At 41.7% G+C, this 21,710-nt stretch overlaps 1 protein-coding gene across 1 annotated transcript in view; it reads left to right on the top strand.

Moving 5' to 3' along the window:
• LOC124781525 (toll-like receptor 2) overlaps positions 1–21,710 on the top strand; it is a 145,207-nt gene that overhangs the window by 57,757 nt on the left and 65,740 nt on the right. Inside the window, exon 6 of the mRNA XM_047253867.1 lies at positions 15,571–15,738. Within this exon, the coding sequence (XP_047109823.1) occupies positions 15,571–15,738 (168 nt within the window). The remainder of the gene's footprint in view (positions 1–15,570; positions 15,739–21,710) is intronic.

Genomic DNA, 21,710 nt, shown 5'->3' with positions numbered 1-21,710 from the left:
TGGCTCACGTCGGCACCAATGACGTGTGTCACTTTGGATCAGAAGAGTTTCTCTCTGGTTTTGAGCGGCTAACAGAAGTGATAAAGGCTGCCAGTCTTCCTTGCAGGATAAAATCAGGGCTGACCATTTGCAGCATAGTCGATGGACCCGATTTCGGACCTGTGGTACAGAGCCGAGTGGAGGGTCTGAATCAGAGGCTCAGACGGTTCTGCAACCGTGTAGGCTGCAGATTCCTCGACTTCCGCCGAAGGGTGGTTGGGTTTCCGGTTCTGCTGAATAGGTCAGGTGTCCACTATACGCAGGAGGCGGCTACACGGGTAGCAGGGGCTGTGTGACGTGGACTGGGTGGTTTTCTAGGTTAGAGGGTCTAGAGAAAACGCGAGAAGGGCTTCAGTCACAAAGGGTGCAGGCCGAGCACAGGAAGAACGTAGAAAAAGGAACCATTGGTATAACATTGTAAATTGTGGAAACTGTGTTGGGAAAATACCAGATCTCCAAGCGCTAATAGAAAGCACTGATGCTCAAATCGTTATAGGCACTGAAAGCTGGCTAAAGCCGGAGATAAGCTCAGCCGAAATTTTTGCGAAGAACCCAACGGTGTTCTTAAAGGATAGGCTAAACACGGCCGGCGCTGGAGTGTTTGTTGCTGTTACAAGTAATTGTCGCGAAGTAGAAGTAGATACTTCCTGCGAGTTAGTATGGACAGAGATCATTGTTGGCAATCGGAATAAAATAAGTATGGGATCCTTTTACCGACCTCCCAATTCAGATGATACAGTTGCTGAAAGGTTCGAAGATAACTTGAGTTTGATTTCAGACACGTACCCGACTCATACGTTAATAGTTGGTGACGAATTTAATTTACGCTCGATATGTTGGCGAAAATAAATGTTTATTTCCGGAGGTACGCATAAAACATCCGAAATTGTGCTAAACGCATTCTGTGAAAATTATTTCGAGCAGTTAGTTCATGAGCCCACGTGAATAGTAAACGGTTGTGGAAACACACTGGAGCTCTTAGCAACATACACTCCTGGAAATGGAAAAAAGAACACATTGACACCGGTGTGTCAGACCCACCATATTTGCTCCGGACACTGCGAGAGGGCTGTACAAGCAATGATCACACGCACGGCACAGCGGACACACCAGGAACCGCGGTGTTGGCCGTCGAATGGCGCTAGCTGCGCCGCATTTGTGCACCGCCGCCGTCAGTGTCAGCCAGTTTGCCGTGGCATACGGAGCTCCATCGCAGTCTTTAACACTGGTAGCATGCCGCGACAGCGTGGACGTGAACCGTATGTGCAGTTGACGGACTTTGAGCGAGGGCGTATAGTGGGCATGCGGGAGGCCGGGTGGACGTACCGCCGAATTGCTCAACACGTGGGGCGTGAGGTCTCCACAGTACATCGATGTTGTCGCCAGTGGTCGGCGGAAGGTGCACTTGCCCGTCGACCTGGGACCAGACTGCAGCGACGCACGGATGCACGCCAAGACCGTAGGATCCTACGCAGTGCCGTAGGGGACCGCACCGCCACTTCCCAGCAAATTAGGGACACTATTGCTCCTGGGGTATCGGCGAGGACCATTCGCAACCGTCTCCATGAAGCTGGGCTACGGTCCCGCACACCGTTAGGCCGTCTTCCGCTCACGCCCCAACATCGTGCAGTCCGCCTCCAGTGGTGTCGCGACAGGCGTGAATGGAGGGACGAATGGAGACGTGTCGTCTTCAGCGATGAGAGTCGCTTCTGCCTTGGTGCCAATGATGGTCGTATGCGTGTTTGGCGCCGTGCAGGTGAGCGCCACAATCAGGACTGCATGCGACCGAGGCACGTAGGGCCAACACCCCGCATCATGGTGTGGGGAGCGATCTCCTACACTGGCCGTACACCACTGGTGATCGTCGAGGGGACACTGAATAGTGCACGGTACATCCAAACCGTCATCGAACCCATCGTTCTACCATTCCTAGCCCGGCAAGGGAACTTGCTGTTCCAACAGGACAATGCACGTCCGCATGTATCCCGTGCCACCCAACGTGCTCTAGAAGGTGTAAGTCAACTACCCTGGCCAGCAAGATCTCCGGATCTGTCCCCCATTGAGCATGTTTGGGACTGGATGAAGCGTCGTCTCACGCGGTCTGCACGTCCAGCACGAACGCTGGTCCAACTGAGGCGCCAGGTGGAAATGGCATGGCAAGCCGTTCCACAGGACTACATCCAGCATCTCTACGATCGTCTCCATGGGAGAATAGCAGCCTGCATTGCTGCGAAAGGTGGATATACACTGTACTAGTGCCGACATTGTTGCCTGTGTCTATGTGCCTGTGGTTCTGTCAGTGTGATCATGTGATGTATCTGACCCCAGGAATGTGTCAATAAAGTTTCCCCTTCCTGGGACAATGAATTCACGGTGTTCTTATTTCAATTTACAGGAGTGTATAATCCAGATTTAATAACGCTCATCAAAACGGATACAGAGATTTGTGAGCACAGGGTTGCCGTAGCGACATTTAATATTGTAACCCCCAAATCCTCAAAAAATAAAAGAGAAATATACCTATTCAAAAAAGCAGATAAGAATTCGCTTGATGCCTTCCTGAGCGCAATCTCCACACCTTCCTAATTAATAATGTAAGTATAGACCAGATGTGGCTTGAATTCAAAGAAATAGTATCGGCAGCAATTGAGAGATTTATACCAAATAAACTAACAAACGACGGAGCTGATCGTCCTTGGTACACAAAACGGGTCAGAACACTATTGCAGAAACAACAAAACAAACATCCCAAATTTAAACAGACGCAAAATCCCCAAATTGGCGAACTTCTATTCGTTCTTTCTTGCAGGCGTTTGGTCTCACTTGCAGAAATTCATACAACCTTGGGGCCTGTGGTGAGAAATGTCATGCTTTTCGGGGAGTGCTGCAGTGTCCTGCACTATATTCCCAATACGCCAGCAAAATATGGAATCAGACTACGTTTTTCACAAGTAACTTGGCAGTATGCTGTGGAAAACAAGAGTATGGCCCATATCACACTTGAAACACGCCAAGTGACATATTGATGCACCAGACTCCTAACATTGAAGGTAGTGATATGAGCATCACATTCGGTAATTTTTACACCAATTACCCTTTGGCGACGTCTCTCTTAAAGAAGCAACTCACTTGTATCGGCACACTGAAAGAGGTCAAAGAGAAATACATGTTGAATCTCAGGCAAGCAAAAATCGAAAAGTTACGTTTTTAAGTTTTGAATTTCATAACGACCTCAGCCTCAAATCATATATATAACAAAGCAGAAACAAATCTGCGATATTGGTAGCCATGATTCATAAACTACCAGAACTTGAATGTATAATAAACAAGCCTGAAATAATAATCGACTACAACATCACAAAATTGGATGCTGACACCTTAGATGATCTATATGTGTAAAACTTTGTTTGTAGAAATATTTGACACTTGCTTGCAAACGCAACAGCTGTGCCTACTAAGTCCTTGGTTGTAATGTGGATTATGTTCACAAGGTCTAAAATGTGGGGTACCATGTACTGAACTGAAAAATGTAGTAAGGAAACCTCAAGTGAAACACTTTGTGCCAACTCTTCATGACGTATTTAAATTTTACCCTAAGAAAGTTAAAATTATCAGTCACATTCATAAAAAAATATGTAGAATTAAAATCTTCATTGACAGTATTCAGAAAACAAACACCATTTCTCCAGTGTTTGAGATCGTATCACGTAAATTATGTTTTGAGGCATAAAGTAGCCTGTGTATCCATAATGTATACGTGGCGCCTGCTTCAGGGTTAATCACCCGTTCCACAACGTCACGAAGAGAGTAGTGTCACCTTTCTCCTATACGCCACTTATTCGCTCATGAGTAAATCATGTCATTAACAATAATGCTAGCTCTTAATGTAATTAGCAATAATCCAGTTTATCCATTTATATGGTTATTTACACTGTTAATATTTCACTCAACAAGTTATTTAAAAAATTAATTCAGTACTTCCACTTCTTCCTCCGTTAAACATAAGTTTTGATTGCAAATGCGTGGAAAAATCTTTGTTAGCGCAGACACCTCGTTTTTATCGTTGTTGAGCGTTGATGCTCCTTCCTCCTTGCCTCTCTAAATGTTACCATATGCCTGCCGATAGTTCTCATTTGTACCTGACCCTTTCACTTTGCTGTTTGTGGTTAAGTCGTAACGAGAGTATACTTAATAGTAACAAAATATGCCTGTTGAGTAAACAAATCAATACATTTTCTCAGTTTCGAACGCAACAGAATTTTGATCTTAACAAGGCGCGTGCTCCGGATGTAACCTATCGCAGAAAAGAGAAGCAGTCAGATACATGTAGCAAATGAGAGGAATATACTTCTTTAGAGGGATACACTGAATCAAATACGTAATTATACACTGAATTTATACTACGTGAAATGAAATTTCTGATACAGATATTTTAAGAAGTTAAATACACTGAGAGATATGGAACTATTTCGCCAAGAACACCGTGACTGAACACTGCCAGGCTGATACTCAGGTATTCCCACACCTGACGGGTAATTAAGTAAAATTTCGTCACCATACAACCTTACTTTCAAAATTTTTTTGTGCATCAAAGATCATTCCTACAACTGCATTACTTGGTCGGTATTTGGTGTGGCATACGTTACTGGAACTTTTCGAGTGTAGTTCGCTACGCAGCATTCACGAAGTGCGGAACATACAGCTTATCGCTACCTTTTGAAAGCTCAGAGAGGACGAACAGTTACTATGTGGGACATAGGATCATATACTGTCCAATATTAACGTGGCCACATGTGAGAAGCAAGAATAACCATCTTTTACCGCTGTGTGATATACAGAATGACAGTGATGTTCTGGAAGGTACCTACAGGTTTAGTTACTACATTTTTCAGTTCAGTACATGGCACCCTACATTTTAGACCCTATGAACACAATTCACAGAAGAACAAAGGACTTAGTCGGTACGGTTGTTGTGTTTGGAACCAACTGTCGAACGTTTCTTGCAGATTTTACACATACAGTTGATTCACGGTACCTTCACCTACTTTTGTGATGTTGTAGTCGATTATTATTTCAGGCTTGTTTATTATATAGTCATGTTTTGGTAGTTCATGCATCATGTCTAGCAATATCGCAGATTTGTTTCTGATTTGTTATATATATATATATATATATATATATATATATATATATATATATATATATATATATATATATATATATGACTTGAGGCTGAGGTCTTTTTGAAATTCAAAACTTAAAAACTTAACTTTTCGATTTTTGCTTGCCTGAGATTCAACATGTATTTCTCTTTTGACCTGTTTCAGTGTGCCGATACAAGTGAGATGCTTCTTTAAGATAGACGTCGCCAAAGGGTAATTGGTGTAAAAGTTACCGAATGTGATGTTCACATTACTATCTTCAGTATTAGGAATCAGGTGCGTCACTATGTCGCTTGGCGTGTTTCAAATCTGATATGGGCCATACTCTTGTTTTCCAAAGCATACTGCCAAGTTAATGTGAAAAACGTAGTTTGATTCTATATTTTGCAGGCATATTGGGAATATAGCACGACGTTTCTCACCATAGGTCCCAAGGTTGTATGAATTTCTGCAAGTAAGACCAAACGCCTGCAAGAATGGATGAATGGAAGCTAGTTTGTCTATTTTTCTTCCTTGAGGACCTGTGCCCCTGTCATCAAATCGCTTAAATCGGAGGAAATACAAAAATCGCAGTAACGTATACGTGCTCTTAGAACCAGCTTTGAAGTTCCGTCCGAGTTTCATGGCTTGTGTACGTTAATGTGATGTCCTTCCTTTACTCCAGTCACATGTAAACATGCAAGTAAAACAAGCATTTCAGTTTGAGATGTCTCTATCGTATCTCTGTCGCAAGGGAACATGATGGACTGTTTTCAGTATATACAAATTTGCGTGATTGACAATATTATCTATCACACTGTTGTTTTATACGCCAATTTTGAAGACATAGTGCAGCTGGTATCTTCGTCCTCGCCTGATATTTCCCGTTGCCGTTTGTGAGCTGTGCATGGCTCGTGTTCGTGCCATACCTCATTTGACATCCTGTCTTTACTGTACTACCACATCGTTATGTTAATTTCAATTACTGGTGTCGCTGAGTGACCACCTTGCCTGCCCGTGAGGGGCAGCACCTGCTCTTATCGATATGATCCGTGGCGTATTATCTTTGTCGACTGCTATTGCTTCCCGGTTGTCCTGTGTTCGGGGTTCATTTGGATCTTCCAGGGAGTTGGAAGGCGCTATCAATGCAGTTCGGACCTGGCAGAAGTTCAGTCGGGGCACGGCTGCAGTGAGGTCCGGACAGCCATAAACCTACAGGTATGTAGAGCCATGTCGACTCCGGTGTCATAGGCAGCTGCTGCTAGATTTCTCTGCTTGTATCCATGGTGCAAAGAGACTGATCGAGGTGGTCCCTCAGTTTCTCAGCTGCTTTTAAATCCGGGGAGTTTGTAGGCCAGGGGAATATCGTAAATTCATTCTGGTGCTCTTTGAACCACGCACGTACACTGCGAGCTGAGTGGCACGTTGAATTATCCTTCTAGTAATGCCGTCGTGCCGAGGACAAACAGACTGCGTGTACAGTTGAAAGTTGTCCTGAAGAGTAGATACTCACTTGTGTTGATCCACCGTGCCTTCCAGAACGACGAGATCATCCTGGGATTGCCACCAAGGCATTCCCTAGACCATAACGCTCTATCTTCCGGCGTGGACCTCTCGGCGGTTGTTGAAGGTTGTTTGGGGTTGGGTTGTTTGGGGGAAGAGATCAAACAGCGAGTCATCTGTCTCATCGGATTAGGGAAGGACGGGGAAGGAAGTCGGCCGTGCCCTTTCGAAGGAACCAGCCCGGCATTTGCCCGGAGTGATTTAGGGAAATCACGGAAAACCTAAATCGGGATGGCCGGACGCGGGATTGAACTGTCGTCCTCCCGAATGTGAGTCCAGTGTGCTAACCTCGCTCGGTGTGCTAACCTCGCTCGGTGAAGGTTGTTTGTTTTCAGTCCGATGGAGCATAAAACTTGATTCATATGGAAAGGACATCTCTCGACATTCAGTAGACCAGTTGCAGTGCTGGCGTGCAAATTCCCGCCTTCGTCGTCGCTCAACAGCAGTCAACATTGGTGCATAAACCAGGCACCAGCTGCGGAGGCCCATACGCAGCAACATTCACCCAATGGTTGGTGAGGAGACACTGTTGATAGCCCCTTGGTTCATCTGGGAGATCAGCTGCTCAGCAGTTGCACATCTATTAGCCCATACATATCTCTACATCCGTCGTGCACTCCTGTCACCGGTGGCCTGCGGCTCATCACCGGTTTTGGATAGCATCATCTTTCCATGAAAAGTGTACTTTGAACACGGTGTACAGACCCACAAGTTTCGCAAATGCGTCCATCCTTGGTGCGAAAGTCAATAGTTATGCCATTTTCCACGTCTCATAAATGGCTCCGTTTCCACAATACGGGCCGGCCGCGGTGGCCGTGAAGTTCTAGGCGCATCAGTCCGGAACCGCGCGACTGCTACGGTCGCAGGTTCGAATCCTGCCTCGTCCATGGATGTGTGTGATGTCCTTAGGTTAGTTAGGTTTAAGTAGTTCTGAGTTCTAGGGGACTGATGACCCCCGATGTTAAGTCCCATACTGCTCAGAGCCATTTGAACCAGCCATTACCACAATACGACTGTAACTGCACACTTTTCCGTGTCCCCCTGACACACTTTATCTACCCTCTACTGCTAGTGCTGCCACCTGCTGCCTGCGAGTGGTTATTGCACGCTGACGTCGAACGCAGGTGGTGGTCAAATTAATTTGATTGGACCGTGTAATACTGACCAATTGCGCAGACCGCAGGTTTTAGTGAAATGAGTACAAAACAAGCGTTGGCAAAATGGACTGAGGACAAACACGCAGTAGGTCGCTTGCAGAACTGCTACACCACGAGAAAATTGTAGAAATGTCAAAGTGGCTGTGATGAAACCGGATGACAGCTGCTGAAAGTCGAGCAAATGTTAGAGGCAGTCACCACGAACCATCTTGAACAGATTTCTGGATGATTCGTTGAGAGCTTAGACTGCATGTACATTTCATCGCAGACACCACAGCACACACACCCTACACTTTCACAGTGTAGCACCAGAGTAAACGTGGTCACTGAGTGGCATTTAGTGGGTTTCAGCAAAACTGATTCCTGGATGTATGGTTGAGATCTCATGTTGCTACATGTCGTTCACTGCTGACTCCATAGCACACACAACAGAGACTTGCATGTACGAGCATAAGAGTCGAATGGTTCACGCAGTGACGCCCAATGATTTTCAGCAGAACTCACTTCTGGACGCTTGACTGAGACCTTATGGTGCCGTGCACCAATTACCACTTACCCCATAGCACACACAACAGAGACAAGCATGCTGTAGCAACAGAGTCAACTTGGATACTGAGTCACATGCAATGGTTTTCAGCAACAACTCTCGCTTATGTCTGTGGTTGTCAGACCGACACCGACATGTCCGTGGACGAATTGGTAAAAGGTCTCAGGAAATAGGCATTCTCATTACCACATGTCTCCAGCTCATGGGACCGTCGTGTGGGGATCTGTTGAATATGACAACAGAAGTGATTTGGTAATTATTGAAGTAAGCTCACATGTGGCACGAATGGTAAAACATTTTATCATGCCTTCACGACTTGGTACCAAGTGTTGTATTCCAGCAGGACAATGAGACCTCGACACTAGTAGTCACTTTCTTTCCATGTGAGAACGGTTAAGAGAGTGTATGTCATGGGTGTCACGCCTGATGCTAAAGTTGATGATTGGCACTGTTTTCGATTGAAATGAAGTTTAATTACTCAATATTCGCTATGTGATGAATATCTCCACAAATTTGTTTAATATCGGTGCCTCATGGTACAACATTTTCCATTTTCGTAAGGCTATAAAAGCATCACACGTAATGCAACTAAAACATACGTCACTACTGCCAGCTTACGTGAGTGTTAATCCAGTGAAACAATGTGTTCAGTCTTGCAGTGTTACAGATATTCCTCTATTAAGAATAATTGCTAGACAATTTTTATACAAAGGACGATTATTCACCTCCAGAAAAGCAAACATTTCAGTTATTCACTTGCAGTATTTACATTTTCTTTTTAGATAATGTTCGACAGTTGAAGGTTCCATGTGAGTACTGTTTATACATTGAATCTGTTAACAGTAATAGGTGTCTGCCGATATCAGGCACTGAAGTGTCCAGAAATGAGTTTGTAATTCAAGATTTTTTCATTACTCCTGAAAGATGTGATTCTGGCTATATTGGCCTCAATGAATGTTATAAGCTTTCCTGTCTATCAAAGTTAATATTCCAGTTTTTCTACATTTCATTGTTTTATATATTGGTTTTTTCTGTTATCACACTTTATGACATGTAACTATTACCAAAACTACCAGTTCCACGGCTTAGTGATACAGAAAGACAGAAATATTGCAGACATACCATCAGCAGTGGGGACTACTGAAAATAAATGAGTGCAACTTATAAGTGTGTATGACATGTATTCAGAGTATTCAGGTTTCGATTCCTCAAAAAACTTATTGAAGGGCTGATGAAACTTCCTCTTTGAGATGACAGCATAAAATTTGATAAATCAGATATAGAGTTCTTTTGTACTGCAGGGAGCGAAATGAACTCCACATCTTTCTCATGTCAAAACAGTAAAATGTAAATAGAGGTAGACATAATCTCCTGACTGGACCCCTAACAGGCATAAAATTACTCATGAAATTATTGAACATTTTAAAGTTCAATGGCTTTAGATTCTGTGAGAAATATGGCATTAAAAACACTACACATACACTCAGTACCCACTTAGCAGTATTTGCGTTATATTGTTAAGAATAGTTAATGTATAATGAATTTTGTATTACATGTTTTTACGGAAATTTGCTTGATTAATTACATTCTGTATAATTTCATTGTGTAAGCACTGATTTAATTAATGGGACATGTAGGTGTCTTCTAAATCATGATTCTGGGATACCTCGGAGTTGTATTTTTCAACTATAGCTACAAAATGCGACTACTAGAGAAATTATCGAATATGGCTGCTATAATATCAAACAACAATTACATAATTAACGTATCTGAGTGTTTTTATTAATATATTTGTGGGTTTTACGAAACTATCCGTGTAGAATAAGTGAATGACGTTTAAACAAATTTAGCAAGAGCAGGCAATGCCTGCATGGAAGCGACTGTCAAAACTAAGGTTTTGTAGACAACTACAAGTCACACTTTGTACTTCTATTATTTATATTTTTCTAGCCATACATTGCTGAATATCCTGATAGGCAAGCCTGACTATGGAAAATAGTCCTTTAAGCCCAATTTTTATGAATTTTTTCCCTGAATGGTGCTTAGATGTTTCACTAAAGTCGATGGGGCCACTACAAAGGGCAGTTTCAATTTCCTAACTACTCTCTTTCAGCATACACTTCAGTTTTAAAATATAATCTAGAAAGTAACATTAGGTCCAGCTACTTCATTCTAAGCAATATTCTCTGTACCAGATATGACAGTTCAATAGAATTTCTGGAAAGCTTAGAAACAATAACTGCAATATGCATCGTTCCTGCTTCAATCAATACAGAATAAGAGTGACATTTACAAAACTTCTGGGTGGAGACTGACTTTAATTATTCGTTTCTTACTTAACATATGGTTGATTGATTAATATTAATACTTTTTTAATGGTAGCCAAATCTTAAAGCTAACAAAACCCTCTATTTTGGTCACGGAAGAGGTCCACAAAATCATTCAGAATACAATCCTCCTAAAATAACTAAGATGGTAAGTATTGTTGATTCTGTTCAGGTTGTAATATTTGATGTTTTTATGATATATAAAATTGATAAAATCAATGCAGTCTCAATATGAAAAATTAAGAAAATTACAGCAATCAAGAAGAGGCAAAGAAGAAATGGTTTGTATATTGAATTGTTTGGATCAAGTCCACACGAAAATGGTGATCTTTTTACTTGGTTGTTAATTTTTTTGGTAGAATAGTTGCATGAAATTTAACATTTTAGTAAAATCTAGTGAAAATTCTTGTGGATAGAACTAAAATTTTTTTCATTTTTATTACTGAAACTCTTGGTTTTTAAATGACATGTACTATTTACAATAAAGAAACAATTATCTACCATGTCTGTAAATTAAAATAGACAAAAATAATCTTACTAGAGCTGCAAACTGTTAATATCACCTAATAACTTCCAATCCACAGTGGATACTTGGTGAAAACTAATTTATTGATTGTTGAAGTAAACATGTTGACAAGATTATTCCAATAATAACATGTAGTCCATAGGATGCTGTGGGAATGAAAAATGTTGAACCATGAACTGAATCAGCAATCATTAAATATTTGTAACATAGTGAAATATAGTTCAACTAATTCTGTGAAAAATAGACCTTGAAATACTTGTATGTGGTTAGATACTATCAGTGAATTAGGGGCCCATATTACAGTTACTAATGACACAGAACGGTGGCTGTATTAAGGACCGAAATTTGCATAGGACAGAAATTCTGCATTCCTGTTGGTGGTCATGATACTCTTAATTTAACAGTTGAAGAAAGCTCAAGAAATGATACACAGCAGAAAATTTTGGATGCAACAAATAAAATTATTGTTCCACATAAAGCAACTGAAATAAATCCTGAATGTAATTTTGCTATGTTCCTTCCCATATTACATCTTGTCATCACTCACTTGTAACTAATGTAATCCTGAATCCAGTAACAAAATGATTAAAATTACATCCATGAAATTATTTAGCTAATACCATCACTAAATCATTTCTTCAGTTTCTCCTGTTAATGGTGAAGTTCAGTAATCAGCTAGGTAAACTGGGCGATTTGAGTGAGATGTTAATATACGTTTTTTATACTCTTGAGTCTCAGACAATACATGAGCTTGAGTCACTGCAACTGATGTTGCTAAAATTAATACTAATATTTTGCCAATAAATTATAACAAAATGAAATTTATTGCTATTGATGGTCCTCTATTTCGTATTAATGTTAGTAACATACTGTTTGGAACTACATATGTGGCTATTCGAACTGCAAATATTTCTGGATGATTAACATTTATAGGTGTTTTAGTTAGAACTGTACAAGATCAAAAAGATAGATATGACTTCAGTGATTAATTTATTAACATAATAAAAATATTAGTAAAACTGGTAAAAACTGCAGAAGTTAGTTATACTTTGAGTTGAAGATATTTGTATAATATAAAACTTATGAAGGACAGAATTAAAAGTCACAGGTGTTATGGATACACAAAGGAAATTAATACAGATGTGAGTAAAGTAAACAGTCAAAGCGATGGTTCTAAACAAAATAGAAGAATTCTTGTATAGAATACGAGTAGTATGCAACAAGAAGGCCTGCCATCTTCTACATCTACATTTATACTCCGCAAGCCACCCAACGGCGTGTGGCGGAGGACACTTTACGTGCCACTGTCATTACCTCCCTTTTCTGTTACAATCGCGTATGGTTCGCGGGAATAACGACTCTCTGAAAGCCTCCGTGCGCGCTCGAATCTCTCTAATTTTACATTCGTGATCTCCTCGGGAGGTATAAGTAGGGAGAAGCAATATATTCGATACCTCATCCAGAAACGCACCCTCTCGAAACCTGGCGAGCAAGCTACACCGCGATGCAGAGCGCCTCTCTTGCAGAGTCTGCCACTTGAATTTGCTAAACATCTCCGTAATGCTATCACGGTTACCAAATAACCCTGTGACGAAACGCGCCGCTCTTCTTTGGATCTTCTCTATCTCCTCGGTCAACCCGATCTGGTACGGATCCCACACTGATGAGCAATACTCAAGTGCAGCTCGAACGAGTGTTTTGTAAGCCACCTCCTTTGTTGATGGACTACATTTTCTAAGGACTCTCCCAATGAATCTCAACCCGGTACACGCCCTACCAACAATTAATTTTATATGATCATTCCACTTCGAATCGTTCCACGAGCATACTCCCAGATATTTTTCAGAAGTAACTGCTACCAGTGTTTGTTCCGCTATCATACAGGGTGTTTCAAAAATGACCGGTATATTTGAAACGGCAATAAAAACTAAACGAGCAGCGATAGAAATACACCGTTTGTTGCAATGTGCTTGGGACAACAGTACATTTTCAGGCAGACAAACTTTCGAAATTACAGTAGTTACAATTTTCAACAACAGATGGCGCTGCGGTCTGGGAAACTCTATAGAACGATATTTTCCACATATCCACCATGCGTAGCGATAATATGGCGTAGTCTCTGAATGAAATTACCCGAAACCTTTGACAACGTGTCTGGCGGAATGGCTTCACTTGCAGATGAGATGTACTGCTTCAGCTGTTCAATTGTTTCTGGATTCTGGCGGTACACCTGGTCTTTCAAGTGTCCCCACAGAAAGAAGTCACAGGGGTTCATGTCTGGCGAATAGGGAGGCCAATCCACGCCGCCTCCTGTATGTTTCGGATAGCCCAAAGCAATCACACGATCATCGAAATATTCATTCAGGAAATTAAAGACGTCGGCCGTGCGATGTGGCCGGGCACCATCTTGCATAAACCACGAGGTGTTCGCAGTGTCGTCTAAGGCAGTTTGTACCGCCACAAATTCACGAAGAATGTCCAGATAGCGTGATGCAGTAATCGTTTCGGATCTGAAAAATGGGCCAATGATTCCTTTGGAAGAAATGGCGGCCCAGACCAGTACTTTTTGAGGATGCAGGGACGATGGGACTGCAACATGGGGCTTTTCGGTTCCCCATATGCGCCAGTTCTGTTTATTGACGAAGCCGTCCAGCTAAAAATAAGCTTCGTCAGTAAACCAAATGCTGCCTACATGCATATCGCCTTCATCAATCCTGTGCATTATATCGTTAGCGAATGTCTCTCATGCAGCAATGGTAGCGGCGCTGAGGGGTTGCCGCGTTTGAATTTTGTATGGATAGAGGTGTAAACTCTGGCGCATGAGACGATACGTGGACGTTGGCGTCATTTGGACCGCAGCTGCAACACGGCGAACGGAAACCCGAGGCCGCTGTTGGATCACCTGCTGCACTAGCTGCGCGTTGCCCTCTGTGGTTGCCGTACGCAGTCGCCCTACCTTTCCAGCACGTTCATCCGTCACGTTCCCAGTCCGTTGAAATTTTTAAAACAGATCCTTTATTGTATCGCTTTTCGGTCCTTTGGTTACATTAAACCTCCGTTGAAAGCTTCGTCTTGTTGCAACAACACTGTGTTCTAGGCGGTGGAATTCCAACACCAGAAAAATTCTCTGTTCTAAGGAATAAACCATGTTGTCTACAGCACACTTGCACGTTGTGAACAGCACACGCTTACAGCAGAAAGACGACGTACAGAATGGCGCACCCACAGACTGCGTTGTCTTCTATATCTTTCACATCACTTGCAGCGCCATCTGTTGTTGAAAATTGTAACTACTGTAATTTCGAAAGTTTGTCCGCCTGAAAATTTACTGTTGTCCCAAGCATATTGCAACAAACGGTGTATTTCTATCGCTGCTCGTTTAGGTTTTATTGCCGTTTCAAATATACCGGTCATTTTTGAAACACCCTGTATAATCATACAATAAAGGATGTATTCGCAATACATTACATTTGTCTATGTTAAGGGTCAGTTGCCACTCCCTGCACCAAGTGCCTATCCGCTGCAGATCTTCCTGCATTTCGATACAATTTTCTAATGCTTCAACTTTTCTGTATACTACAGCATCATCCGCGAAAAGCCGCATGGAACTTCCTACACTATCTACTAGGTCATTTATATATATATTGTGAAAAGCAATAGTCCCATAACACTCCCCTGTGGCACGCCAGAGGTTACTTTAACGTCTATAGACGTCTCTCCATTGATAACAACATGCTGTGTTCTGTTTGCTAAAAACTCTTCAATCCAGCCACACAGCTGGTCTGATAATCCGTAGGCTCTTACTTTGTTTATCAGGCGACAGTGCGGAACTGTATCGAACGCCTTCCGGAAGTCAAGGAAAATAGCATTTACCTGGTGTTCTACCTGGGAGCCTGTATGTAATATATCTTACGTATCGGGGATTGGACTGCAGTGGACGTTATACTGTGAGTGACACGAAAATGACCTGGATGTGGTTGGGAAATGGTACAGAGTCATCTGAAGATCTTCACTGAATTCCGAGATATAAGAAAAGACTGAAGAGATTACTTAACGGAACATGAGAATAGAAAACATGTATGGAATTGTCTAAAGGAGGCCTTCATCCAACAGTGGGTGGCACTGTTTTTGGTTATGTTTTTGGAGATGATATTTTGCTATAAAAGTTTCTAAATGTATTACTTATTTATTTTACTGTACACTGAGTGGATTTTAGAAGTATGATTGGTCTTCTGGGTGTATGTAATGGAAATTCCCGTGTTCTGTACAGGAGCTTCAAGAGACTTTGCCAGCTACTCTGTTCGTAATGGACGCATCCCACAATGCACTGCAGAAGCTCCCACAGAAACTTCCAACTGAACTTCGTCGGCTTGACGTGTCCCACAATCAACTGCAGAGGCTACACCCAGATATGCCGCCAAACCTGGAGATTCTTCAGGTATTTACTGAACAGTTGTGTTCGTTAAGTTTCGCTATTAACACTTATGGAAACTACTAAATTATCAATACTCCGATACTGTCACTCCTGTGAAATGAATAATGTTTTGTGATCGTGACTGTGTATATTGGGAAGCTATCCGATCGTTTTTCGTCTCTGTAAGTATTCCTATGGAGAGGAAATAACAGAATACTAACAAGAATCGAACCTGGCCTGTTAGTAATATAGAAGAAGGAAATGATCGCCAGCCTAATTACATAAATTCGTACCACATACTACCATGCTTCATAAAAAAACGTCAACTATTAGAATTGACTTTACATGATACAGAAATACTATTTTGCTGTTCAGATAGAAGACAGTAGCGCAATTTAGCAAGTAATGTACCTTTGGTATGACATGAACTACACAGGAGGAGTACATTACAGTAGGAAGCAAATGATCATTACAGATAATTGATTAGCAATGGTGGAGCACCACTAATTTTTACCAGGAGTTCTTTTGTCAGTTTCATTATTGGAAATTACTACCTTTGAAACACATAATGAATTGGAACTTTCTGGCAGATTAAAACTGTGTGCCAGACCGAGACTCGAACTCGGAACCTCTGTCTTTTGCGGGTAAGTTCTCTACCAACTGAGCGACCCGAGCACGACTCACGACCAGTCCTCACACCTTCAATTCTGCCAGCACCTCGTCTCCTACCTTCCAAACTACCTAATCCATTAATTGTACCATCTGTACTGATAATTATTTGTACCCTCAAGAAATACTCACATCCTTATACTATTTAGCTGAGGAGGGACATGCGATATCTGAATGTAGTATGGTTTGAATAGTTGTAGCTATTTGCTTAACCAGCAGTACACAAGCTATAAAAGTAAAAGTTGTACTTATTGAGTAATTTAACTTTAATCTGAAATTTAAATCTGGATCAACTATCAGTATGGGGACCCAGAAGCTGGTCTACCAGTGGTCTCGGATTTAAGCTGAACGTTTCAGATACAACACAGTATTGGAAACACTGTTAACTACATAACACATTAAATTATGAACACTGTTATTTCAAGAAGAAGGACTTTTTAAACTGAATACTTTAAATCCTCTCTTAGAAACTGTACATTGAAGATACTGTGACTATCCTTTTAAGAAAATTACGTGGAGTGTTTCAAAACTTAGGCTCACTGAATAGCTTGTTGAAGAACTTGACTTTTGTTAAGGAAGGTAGTTGCTTTTCAGTTCAGTAAAATAAGATACTCGAAATTACCGTATCACCTGGGATAGGACCCTGTCCAGGTAAATAACTGAGGATAAAGTATGGTGGCTTAACGCACAGTTTACAGAATACAAACTTACTGCTGAAAGAGAAACCACATAAATGCTCCCTGCAGATATACAGTGCTCAATTGCTAATTTGAGACGAGGGTGATGACAATGTCAGCCTTCTCTGCTATTCAAAAAAAGACAGCAAAATAATCCACTATGAAAATTTTTTCTTAGCTTCGGATTTCCGTATCACAGAGCCAGTCAAATATGCCACAAATAATAAGTTAAATTATGTCCACAACCGAGGCTATATTGTATAATCTAGCAGCTCTTCTCGCCTCTTTCAGTTCACCAGATGCACGCAGTTTACCTGCTAGCCAACAGCCGGTTCATGACACACTGGGGGCTTGCAGTTCAACCGTCAGATCCACTTCTTCTATTCCCGCCTATTCAGTTCCATTGCGTATATACTTCCCTCCACGTTTTGCATGTCTACGAACCTGCTTTTCTCTATGCACGAACCAGTATTAGAAGTTCTTTTACGGTATATTACTTTTGAATTACAACAGATTGATTACAGTTACATAAGTGATCATAAATAATGAATAAAATTCTTTATAGATGTTGCATCACAGAGTTTTGTGATACAGAAGTTACGTTAAGTAAAAATGGACAGATGTAAGATCATTATAGGTAATATCAAAGATAGCGTTACACGCTGCACTTCCAAAGTTAGCAGTAAGATATAGAACTTACCTGCAATAAAAAAGTTTTACTGTCAATTCTTCAGTGTAGTATAATTTCTATAGTGACAATATTAAGTACTCCACGTATTTAAACCAAAGAACAAGAAAGAGATTTTCACATGATCAGTTGACATTACATCAACGATTGTTCGTTGGACGAACTTCCTGACGATATAATTTACTCACCACAACAGAGATTGAGCTTTCAGCCTTGTTTTTAGGGAACAATATTCTTACGTACACTATCTTCACTGTCTCATTAATATCTACAGCGGTCGTCTACTACTCAAATCCAGTACGTAAAAGAAATAAAAAAATAAACAAGATTTGCCACTAGAATTTAATTTTTAATGATGTAATCGTTATAAAGTTGAAAGGCTTCTTGAGTCATTCCTTTTCCTTCGAAGGGACTGTTTCCATGCCCTTTTCAATTATTAGGTTAGTTTCTCGTTCTTCCTTAGTGTCTTCTTTATTTTACGTAATTTGCTTTCGTCATTGTTCAGACTTTTATTTGTGGCCTTTGGATTATTTGTGAACTACTTGTAAAAAACTACTGGCAAAGTTAGTGTTTATACTGTTATATTTTCCATTATTTACGTGTGACGTGTCTAGCACAATATAATATCAGCAGTAGCTACCTGAACATACCAGACACATAACCATGGGTTCATCGTATACTTTAACTCTTTGCGCACAAGGTATATTTTGTACATATACACTTCTGGAACATTAAGAATGATGATCTTGACGACCTCAGCGTCAGAAGTAACATTCTTGGGTGATACCAGACTATTTAGTTTCCCTTCCGCTCTTCCCCTGTGCTATTCACATTACTTTCCACATCGTGTCTCATCAATGTTCACATATTCTTCCTCGTAATCACACAAAATTTTATCACAGAAAGCGATTTGATGAACTAAGTGTGAAAAATACACAGTTTTTTATTGAGTAGTTTACTTAAATAATTATTTAGTATCTATTTTGATCCACACCACTTCTTCCTACTTTTAGTTATACTACCTGTTTCAGACTAATTCATTATATTCATTCAAAGCTGACGAGACTTTACGTGAGAAAGGTAATTTTGTTTTATCACAAGGTTCCGAATCGATATAATGGCGAAAGATAGAGCACTCTTTTAACTAACCACATCAGCTGAAATCTTAGGCTGTTGTAGAAATCAGTCACTAACAGCATTAAATATTTAGCTCAACATATTGTTAACTTAGAATTATTGTAAGACTGTATGATCATTTTATGAGGCTGATTAGCCAGTGAGATTTGCATTTCTGTTCCACATTGGCTTGCATTAAGTTATATACAATTGACAGTGGTTTATTAAGGTTAGCTGCGTCTTTCAGTGTAGGCTGAGCAGTCGTCTGGCACGTTCCATCAACATCGAATAGTTTGAATATACACAAAAATGTGAGTCTTGCGTACTTATGTTTCATAATAACTTGTGTTAGTCAAATAATATGTTAAAGCAGATCGGTTACTATGTTTCTTCTGATGATGGGTTGTAGTCTCTTAGAAATGTAATTGTGAAAATAAATGGGACCACAGTTTCAGAGTGGGAATATCTTTCTTATTCTGAGGCTGCCGCAAACCGCCGCTACCTCAGTTGCCGTTGTGACATCAGCTGCGGACAAGAGTTAGCATCTACCAGAGATGTACGCAGGCAGGCCACCAAAAAAATCCTGCGCCTTAATGGAAAAGTGACTCTGGCATCGCTTTCTGCAATACAACGGTCAACCGTATCAACCGGAAGGGTTACTTCCTGTCGTGGCACAACATTGCACTTCTGCAGCCATCTGTGTGACCCGAAGCAGGCTTCTGTCACATAACGCCTGGGCAAAGCGAGTATAAATGACTCTCGTTCAACCATTAGCAGCGGTTCTTCTTCCATTTCCGCCTTTCAGCCGTAACCATTACAATCACCACACCAGTCGAGCAACAATCTCACCAAGCAGCATTACCAGCTGGGCATCCACCGAGTAAATTTAATGATTTTCGATATGGAAATTCGCCTCTCCATGGGTGTCATGGCCTGAGATTCCGGCCAACTCCCAGGATCTCCAGGATCTCTCTTATTAGCTGGCTGGAGCTTCCTAAAGTACACTGAAGTGACCACAATCGTGGGATAGCGATACACACATATACAAATGACGGTGGTATCGTGTACACAAGATATAAAAGAACAGTCCATTGGCGAAGCTTCATTTGTACACGGGTGAATCACGTGGAAAGGTTTCCGACGTGATTATGACCGCACGACGGGAATTAACAGAAATAAGGCAGAATGTCTACATCTACATCTACATTTATACTCCGCAAGGCACCCAACGGTGTGTGGCGGAGGGCACTTTACGTGCCACTGTCATTACCTCCATTTTCTGTTCCAGTCGCGTATGGTTCGCGGGAAGAACGACTGTCTGAAAGCCTCTGTACGCGCTCGAATCTCTCTAATTTTACATTCGTGATCTCCTCGGGAGGTATAAGTAGGGGGAAGCAATATATTTGATACCTCATCCAGAAACGCACCCTGTCGAAACCTGGCGAGCAAGCTACACCGCGATGCAGAGCGCCTCTCTTGCAGAGTCTGCCACTTGAGTTTGCTAAACATCTCCGTAACGCTATCAAGGTCACCAAATAACCCTGTGACGAAACGCGCCGCTCTTCTTTGGATCTTCTCTATCTCCTCCGTCAACCCGATCTGGTACGGATCCCACACTGATGAGCAATACTCAAGTATAGGTCGAACGAGTGTTTTGTAAGCCACCTCCTTTGTTGATGGACTACATTTTCTAAGGACTCTCCCAATGAATCTCAACCTGGCTCCCGCCTTACCAACAATTAATTTTATATGATCATTCCGCTTCAATTCGTTCCGCACGCATACTCCCAGATATTTTACAGAAGTAACTGCTACCAGTGTTTGTTCCACTATCATATAATCATACAATAAACGATCCTTCTTTAAATGTATTCGCAATACATGGTAGTTGGAGTTGGACGAATGGTACATACCAATTCGGATACCGTAAGGAATTCAACATTCCGAGATCCACAGTGTCAAGAGTGTGTCGCGAATAGCAAATTTCAGCCGTTACCTCTCACCACAGACAACGTAGTGGCCGACGGCTTTCACTTAACGACCGACAGCAGCGGCGTTTCCCTACAGTTGTCAGATCTAGCAGACAAGCAACACCGTTTGAAATAACCGCAGAAATGAATGTGGACCGAAGGTATCTTGTAGGACAGTGCTGCGAAATTTATTGTTAGTGGGCTATGGCGGAAGACGACCGACGCGAGTGCTTTTGCTAACAGCCGACATCGTCTGCAGCTCCTTCCCTGCACTCGTGACCATATCACTTGGACCCTAGACGACTGGAAAACTGTGGCCTGGTCAGGTGAGTCCTGATTTCAGTTGGTAAGAGTTGATGGGAGTGTGGCGCAGACCCCACGAAGCCAAGTTGTCAACAAGGCACTGTGCAAGCAGGTGGTGGCTCGATGATGGTGTGCGATGTGTTTACACGGAACGGACTGGATCCTCTGGTCCAGCTGAACTGATCATTTACTAGAAATGGCTATGTTCGGCTATTTGGAGATCATTTGTAGCTATTCGTGGACTTCATGTTGACGAACAACGATGTCATGTCACCGGGCCACAATTGTTCGTAACTGGTTTGACGAACATTTGGGGACAATTCGAGTGAATGATCTGGCCATCCAGATCGCACGACAGTAATCCCATCGAACATTTATGGGACATAATCGAATTTCAATTTGTGCAAAAGATTTTGCACTGGCAACACTTTCGCAATTATTTACGGCTTATAGAGGCAGCGTTGCTCGGTATTTCTGCGTGGGATTTCTAGTGGCTTGCTGTCTCCATGCAACTTGGGGTTGCTGCACTGCGCCAAGCAAAAGGAACTGTAACGCGATATTAGGACGTACCCC

The sequence above is a fragment of the Schistocerca piceifrons genome, chromosome 1, assembly GCF_021461385.2.
Source record: "Schistocerca piceifrons isolate TAMUIC-IGC-003096 chromosome 1, iqSchPice1.1, whole genome shotgun sequence".
In the NCBI taxonomy this organism is placed as follows: domain Eukaryota; kingdom Metazoa; phylum Arthropoda; class Insecta; order Orthoptera; family Acrididae; genus Schistocerca; species Schistocerca piceifrons.
Note: the sequence above shows the minus strand (reverse complement) of the source record. Positions and strands in the feature narration are given on the sequence as shown.